Raw genomic sequence first — 8,221 nt, 5'->3', positions numbered from 1 at the left:
TCTATTTGGGTTTCTGCTGTTTTAATTCAATGTATATAAAAACTGTAAAATTCTCGATTTCTTGTCACTAAGGATTCTGAAGCCAGAACATTAGAACAGAGAAGAAAGAGAAAAAAAAACAAATCAGGGCACATAAACTTTAAATGAAACAAAATTTAAATGGAAACTCTGCAACAAGGTCACAAAGTCATAAGATGGGCTGGACTGGACCACCTGGTGGGCCGGATTGGACCGGTTGGTTCTGGCTGCATGTTTGACATCATAGACTTCATTATTGTGAAGTGTGAATGGATTACCGTAGATACTGGGAGATACAAAAATGTACCCCACAGGCACGTGAACGAAATTTCTTTGCAAAAGGCTCAAAATTCAGGATTTATAAAGTATCTAAAAACAAAAACAATAAAAAAATATAAAAAAAATGTATTAAAAAAACTAACAATAAAAGTTAAAAACACACACACACACACATTGAACGGAAATAAATTACCATTTGTAATAGTGGTTGTTATAATGGTAGTAATAATGGTAGTAATAATGGTAGTAATAGGAATAGGAATAGGAATAGGAATAGTGTTGTTTGATATCCACTCTGAACCATCACGGCGGGAGCGTCGTCTCGCTCCATACACGGGCTCGGGCGCTCCGCCGCGGCCTCGCGGGGGCTTCCTCTCCATATATGGAGCGAGCCTCCTGCGTGCATGGCTGCGGCAGCAGCAGTGGCCCCTGGCGCGCCACCAAATATGGGCGCGGGGTCAGTTGAATTCCTGCGGGAGATTCGGAAATTCCTGACTGGAAGTCCCGTACCGAGGATACCGGGGGTATAAAGGGAGGGCCGGTGGTCTCTGGCCGCCACGACCAATTCTTCAGCCGGAGGCAGCAGCGGCCGGAGCCCCTCACCGACCCCCGGAGACAGCAGAGGTAAGCGGCGTGAGGACAGAAGGAGTGTGCTGCTGCTCAGAGGGACACAGACGGAGGATAATCTGCTTTGAGTGACAGAACCTGCCGCACAGTGTTTAGTGTTGAAAGGCACAGGAAGTTCTACTGACAGAGAACCTGCTTGTTTTCCACTTTAATTTTGAAAGGCACCGGAAGTCATACTGACGGCGAGGCAGCACTGCCGCCTTCTTGTCCTGTGGGAAAGACAAAATCCATCAAACTAAAATAGAAAACAGTAGCAGGATAAAAACGATGTTTGATTCTTTAATACATTGATTTATTAATGAAGTTATCACACTGTCCTGTTGAAAAACACAGGCACACAATAAAAAAAGAAAAAATGTTAAAGCCACTCTCCTGATGGAAAAACAAGTGGATATTTGCAAAATATACTTCACGGAAGCAGTTCTTATATGTGCCTAACTAAGTTGCCCCAACAGTTAACTTAAACACCATTTACACAACTTTTCAAGTCTTTTTTTTAGTTTTCTTTTCAGAAAAGTTTTGCGTTTACACTACAATGATTTGAAAACAATGTCTGTTTGCACGGCAACGAAAGAAAGACTAAAAATGATGTATTGTTTATGTTGGGCCACTAGTAGCTTCTGTTGTTTGTTTGTGTAATAAAACCACACACACATGCATGCAGAGAGCATGATGCTATAAAGATTATCAATATTAATACAAAGCGCATTCAAAGAACTAATTACTACAGTCATGGTGCGCTTGAACAGTAGCAGTGTTTCCTCCTTCTACACGGAGTGTTTTCAAAAATTTCCACCCTGGGAACCGGTTTCAAAACTTGTGTTTTCAGTGACTCCAAGCACTGTTGTCATGGAAACGAGGCTATAGTTACCCCAACAGTTAACTTTGTTACCCTAACCCTGAACTGCTCCATAAAGGCAATAAACAGCCTGGATCTTTTAGGTCGAGGTTTTCTGGTAATCTGGGAAGCAATGAACAGTTTTTGCTCTAAAGCTTTTTTCAAAATAAGAATTTTCACGTGTCTTGGTTACACTTACAACACAGATTGAAAGTGCCTTCAGTTTCTCTCTGGATCAGTGGCATTTCTGGAGGCAGATGAAGATTAGATTAATGTAAAGTTTCTCTTAAAGTCCTCCTGCTGTGTCTTTCCACCTCTGAATACTTCTGAATTCTCCCTCCTGTCTAGAACTCACAGACATGTGTGACGACGACGAGACCACCGCCCTTGTGTGTGACAACGGCTCTGGCCTGGTGAAGGCGGGCTTTGCCGGAGACGATGCCCCCCGGGCCGTGTTCCCCTCCATCGTGGGCCGCCCCCGTCACCAGGTAAACTCTCCCGGCAAGGCCTTGTTACTGACATCTCCGACTCTCCTGGATGCAACACTTTCAACTGTTCTTTTATGCTGAACAAAGCAGCTCAGTTTGTACTCCCGATATCTAAAAATAACAAACTCAAGTGTGTCACTCTCAAGAATATACAAACTGACGTTATGTACATTTCTGTTTTGACTGGAAGCTGGAGCAGTTGAAGTAGTGCTCTGTTGTGTTTATTTAGTCTTAATTTAATCATAAAATAATGGCGTTTCCATCTTTTTCATTTGTTTTACCCTTGTAAACCCCAGTCACCCCTCACCTCCACCACAGTCTGGGCGATTGTAAAGAAAAAGTTGAAGGAAGCTTATGACACACTGTATGTGAAATACAATTTCTTTGTGTTGTTCTATAACAATCACTTGCTTTTCTCTGAGGATACCTCGTTGAGGTCACACACCAGTGTTTAGTGGTCTGATGATGCTTCAGCTTTACATTATTTCAAGCTTTCCCCACAAAAGACTCGTTCAGGTCTAATTTTGTCCTTTGCTTCTATGAAACAAAAACTTCTATTTTACTATTTAAAAGTCTATCATAAAATTTTCTCCTTCCTTGAATGGAAAATTAATAAAAAGTTGTTTTTGAAACAGATTCAAACCCACAATAAGGTTTTTCATTGTGACGTGAAATAATGAGATTATGTTGTGCCTGACAATGAAAGACAAAGGTGGACATCTGGACGAACGTGTAATCATGTCAAAGTTAAAAGAGAGCCAGGCTTCACCCCCCCTCCCTCCCTCCCCCCTCAGGGTGTGATGGTGGGCATGGGTCAGAAGGACTCCTACGTGGGGGACGAGGCCCAGAGCAAGAGGGGCATCCTGACCCTGAAGTACCCCATTGAGCATGGCATCATCACCAACTGGGACGACATGGAGAAGATCTGGCACCACACCTTCTACAACGAGCTGCGCGTCGCCCCCGAGGAGCACCCCACCCTGCTGACCGAGGCCCCCCTCAACCCCAAGGCCAACAGGGAGAAGATGACCCAGATCATGTTCGAGACCTTCAACGTCCCCGCCATGTACGTGGCCATCCAGGCCGTGCTGTCCCTGTACGCCTCGGGTCGTACCACCGGTGAGTGCAAACGCGCTCGCTCCCATGGGGGCGGGAACATTTAGCAGCTCCAATCAGAGCAGGGGAATGTCCATGGGCATGCAAAAACAAAAAAATAGACATGATCTAACACCTCCTGACAGTTTCATTTGTCTGATTAGAAAAACTCTGATTTTACAGAAAACATTAACTAATTAAGTAATTTGTACCGCTGGCGTTTATTACAGCAACATAAAATAACTTTTCTGAACATTTGTGTCCACTTTGAAACTTCTCTGATCATCAAAATATTCTTATAGTCATTCTGTAATAGGAGTGTGAAATTTATGCAATGAAATGTTGTGACATCATGTTGGGAAATGTTTTATCAATTCACAAAAACAGCGTGTACAATTTTCCTCTTCTCTTCAAGTAATGCCTGATTTTAGATCACAACACTGCCCCCTATTGGCTGGTTTTAATGACACAATTTGATTTTGAGGGATTTTGTTTGTCTTTGTTTTTTTTTACTGTTGATGGCTGCTGGTCTCTTTTGTTTTAGTTAAACATCTAAATTGCCACTTATCGCCTTGATTTCAGAATCCCAGTACTTGAGCTTAGACTGAAGTGCTGCGTCACCAGATTTTGTCCTGAACTCTGCAACACGACATAATTAAACGAGAAGGCGTTCAAAAAACTCCAATTAGCTTCAGTAATCATGTAGAATTTAAAAAGTTATATATTTTTAATTTATGTTGAAAAACAGCATATTTCTTATTGATATTATAGGATCACATAGTGTTACCAGATGAAAGCAGTAAAGAACGAATTCATCATAAGATAAACAGCTGGACTGACATAAACTACTACTATTAATGAAGCTCATCGAGAGATTCAGCAGCCTTTAACCGGCCTCGTTGAAGACTTTGTGTGAAACTCTTACATGTGATTTTTTTTTCTGCTCTGCCAGGCATCGTGCTGGACTCTGGAGATGGTGTGACCCACAACGTGCCCATCTATGAGGGCTACGCGCTGCCCCACGCCATCATGCGTCTGGACTTGGCCGGCCGCGACCTGACGGATTACCTGATGAAGATCTTGACGGAGCGCGGTTACTCATTCGTCACCACCGGTAGGTACTCCCATCAACACACCTGAAACCCCACAAACAGGTTCTAACCATAAACTGAAACTCTCATTTTAGTTTGGATAGATTAAAAGTAACTTGTTGGTTTTTGGCTCGTTTACAGTCTGATGTGATTGTTTCCCTCCAGCCGAGCGTGAGATTGTGCGAGACATCAAGGAGAAGCTCTGCTACGTGGCTCTGGACTTTGAGAACGAGATGGCCACCGCCGCTTCCTCCTCCTCCCTGGAGAAGAGCTACGAGCTGCCCGACGGGCAGGTCATCACCATCGGCAACGAGCGTTTCCGTTGCCCCGAGACGCTCTTCCAGCCCTCCTTCATCGGTGTGTAGCATCACTTCATCCTCAGACCGGAGGCTCCCTGCCACCTTCTGCTTCTAACCCAACGCCCTCCGACAGGTATGGAGTCCGCCGGGATCCATGAGACGGCGTACAACAGCATCATGAAGTGCGACATCGACATCAGGAAGGACCTGTACGCCAACAACGTGCTGTCCGGCGGCACCACCATGTACCCGGGTATCGCTGACCGCATGCAGAAGGAGATCACCGCTCTGGCTCCCAGCACCATGAAGATCAAGGTACAGCAGCATGTGCACAGATTCAACACTGCAGCTTTCACTCTGCTGGGATCAGTTCCCATCCAGACAAACACAGGGGGTTTCAGTAAACACGACAGCACAGTCTTTGCGGTATGGTGTCACAGATGTATGACAATTAGACTGCATTCATTACTCCTGAAGGGATTTGTCTATAAAGTGTAAGAAAATGCTGAAGAATTAGAAACATTTTCATGCCAACTTATGTTAATATGCAGAAATCATGCAGAGGATGTGTGCTTCTGCTTTCTTGGGAAATTAAATTCCACACGAACAAAAAAGCAACAGAAGATATCTGTACCATAGGAATCAGGAGAAGTCAAAAAGCTTTAGGAGCTCAGATTCTTTAGCAGATTTGTTTGTCTTCTTCCCTCCAAAGCACAACATGGTTGGTTGTTATGAGCCACTGGCAGGAAGTGAAACCTGCTTTTCTTCCTCTCCTGCAGATCATCGCTCCGCCTGAGCGTAAATACTCCGTCTGGATCGGCGGCTCCATCCTGGCCTCCCTCTCCACCTTCCAGCAGATGTGGATCAGCAAGCAGGAGTACGACGAGGCCGGCCCCAGCATCGTCCACCGCAAGTGCTTCTAATCACAGCGCCCTTCCAAAAGCCTCGGGTTCAGGACGCAAAGCGAGGCGACGACACGCCGTCGACACAGTGGCGTCTAGGACTCTGAAACAACATCATCTCTGAGAGAGAAAGTTCATTTCCACCAGCTGAGATCATGCGACGTCTCACCTGTATATACGTTATTTATTCTGTCTGTCAGGGAATGAAACTCAGTGTGTGAGTGTTAGTGTGAGTGTGTGTGTGTGTGATTGTGTGTGTTGGCTTCGAGATTCAACACTTTACAACTCAGACCAACCAAAAGAAGAAAGAAAAACATACAAAAAAAAGACCAAAACCCAAATAAAAGCCATATATTTTCACCTGCGACTGTTTTCTTTTATTATTCTGCTTTTCAACTCTTTTTCAATAAAGTTTCTAAAAGATTTGATTAGCGCGTATCATGTCAATAAGGACAGAAATTAAAATGACCAAACCTCATAGATCTACAAGTTATTTACAATTAGAACACTGAAAATAAATACTATATTAAATTCAAACATTTTTCATTTGCAAAGCAGATAATAATCTCAAAGCACAAACAAAAACAGCTGAAGGAGTCCTTTGCACTCATCTGGTGGAAGTTCAGTAACATGTTGAGCTATATAAATAACATTTTGAGGAGCATTTTAAGGAACAAAACCTGATCAATCTTTTATATAATTGTTGAAAGGTTTATTTGTTATGTGTCGCAAGCTCCTCTGCTTTGCTGCACTGATAAAGAATTGTTCCATGTGGAGCTCCACAGGGCTTCAGTCTAGGTCCTCTGATGTTTAACATCTACAGACTCAATCTGGCTCAGATTATGGAATCTCATAACATCTCCTGCCGTATCTCTGCAGAGGACATGCAGCTATATGAGACACCGGATGACTACAGTCTCCTCCCTCTGCTAATGAAGCACATTGATGAAATAAATGTGTCACAATGTTCTACAACTAAACATGGACCAGTTGGACAAAGGTTAAACATGAGAGTGCACCTTGAATTCACGACTTTAAAACCAACAAATCAAGCCAGAAATCTTAGTGGAAAGAGAGTCATTAAATCAGCATATTGTCACCTTAAAAACTGCAAAGAAAATAAAGGATTTCTGTAGAAGATGTAGACGAACTTGTTCATGACGTTATAAAAACCTTAACTTGCTTTCTTACTATATGGCGCTATGTAAATAAACCTTCCTTGCTTTGGTTTTGGACACAACCTGACCCAGTCATCATAATTGAGTCTTATGGAAATATATAATCTGTGTTATTCACTTAACCTGGTTGTAATGTTATGGCTGGTTGGTGTAATCAGTCTCACTTTACTGTACTTCTGTATAAATAACACAGAGCCTCGGTTAAAGTCTTCAAATAAACACAGCAGCCAAATTAAACAGTTTGTGTGTGTGTGTGTGTGTGTGTGTGTGTGTGTGTGTGTGTGTGTGTGTGTGTGTGTGTGTGTGTGTGTGTGTGTGTGTGTGTGTGTGTGTGTGTGTGTGTGTGTGTGTGTGTGTGTGTGTGTGTGTGAGAGAGAGAGAGAGAGAGAGAGAGAGAGAGAGAGTAAAGAGTTTCAATCAGGGGTGTCAAACAAAAGGCACATGGACCAAAACTGGCCCACAAGAGGTTCAAATCTGGCCAAATCAACAAGCAAAATAAAATGAAAAAAAATCTATTATTACTTATTTTTTTTATACATTTCTTTAGAGTAGCAACACAACACATAGACCTGAGCTGAGATGTTGACTTGAATGTGTCGATAAAATTGGCTTTACGTTGCGATTGTAGTCATTTCCTTTAGTAATTGTTTCATTTTGTGAAAATAATTTCATCACCTGACTGCACCACAACAAAGAAATACTTGAAGTTTACATTTAAAAGTTACTATAGCACGATTTCAAGATGACATTGAGCTGAAAGTGGCCCCTGAACTAAAAAGAAAAACGTTTCACAGTCTCACCTGTCTGAGTGTACAGGAGCAGGCAGGTTCACACCCACGTCAAAACACTTCTACATTCCTGCTTCAAAACAAGAAACAAAACAGGAACTGCTTCGTTTCACCTTCAAAATAAAGTCCAGTAAGAAAAGGAAACTTTTGTAAAAGGAAAAAAAAAAAAATACAATTCAAAAAAGTTTTTAAAAAGCTATTTGAAATTAAATGATAAAAAGTTTTGAAAACTTGGGGTCATTCTTTAAAACCTTTATTAAGTCACGCCCTTTCTTTGTCGCAGACAAACAATTATAAACAGCATTATATGCCATGACCTGTTTTTAGTACATGTTCTGAACAGAAACTTTATTTAAAGTACACAATGATATTAATGTTAATAGGAATAATGAAAATGAAAGTGCAAAAGAGATAAATATAGGTTATCATAGCTTCTATGTTATAGTATTTCTATCCGTATATCCAAAAAGTAATCAGATTATTTACCAAGATGATCAAGATATTCTATTCTATTCTATTCTATTCTTCTCATTTCACTGTGTTCCAGATTTTACAGACCTCAAAACTCAGTTTTGAATCAGAAGAAAACAAGATGTTTGATTCTGTTTCAAGATTTTT

The 8,221-nt window shown here is 41.8% G+C and overlaps 1 protein-coding gene across 1 annotated transcript; it reads left to right on the top strand.

Annotated features, from left to right (window-relative positions):
• Positions 1-829: 829 nt before the first annotated feature.
• LOC308109340 (actin, alpha cardiac muscle) lies at positions 830-5,996 on the top strand. The gene is made up of 7 exons (XM_080462847.1): positions 830-921; positions 2,111-2,250; positions 3,045-3,369; positions 4,298-4,459; positions 4,602-4,793; positions 4,869-5,050; positions 5,515-5,996. The coding sequence occupies exons 2-7, from the start codon at positions 2,122-2,124 to the stop codon at positions 5,656-5,658; spliced, it is 1,134 nt and encodes a 377-aa protein (XP_080318973.1). The 5' UTR covers positions 830-921; positions 2,111-2,121; the 3' UTR covers positions 5,659-5,996.
• The last annotated feature ends 2,225 nt before the right edge of the window (positions 5,997-8,221 follow it).

Source organism: Lipophrys pholis (genome assembly GCF_963383615.2).
Source record: "Lipophrys pholis genome assembly, chromosome: 5".
Lineage (NCBI taxonomy): Eukaryota > Metazoa > Chordata > Actinopteri > Blenniiformes > Blenniidae > Lipophrys > Lipophrys pholis.
The sequence above is the reverse complement of the archived record's forward strand: the minus strand, read 5'-3'. Positions and strand labels throughout refer to the sequence as shown.

Bases quoted from the DNA above. Each gene is read 5' to 3' on its own strand.
- LOC308109340 (XM_080462847.1), top strand. From the start codon at position 2,122: ATGTGTGACGACGACGAGACCACCGCCCTTGTGTGTGACAACGGCTCT. The intron at 4,794-4,868 runs GTGTGTAGCATC...GCCCTCCGACAG, and splicing joins CTTCCAGCCCTCCTTCATCG to GTATGGAGTCCGCCGGGATC. The intron at 5,051-5,514 runs GTACAGCAGCAT...CCTCTCCTGCAG, and splicing joins CCAGCACCATGAAGATCAAG to ATCATCGCTCCGCCTGAGCG.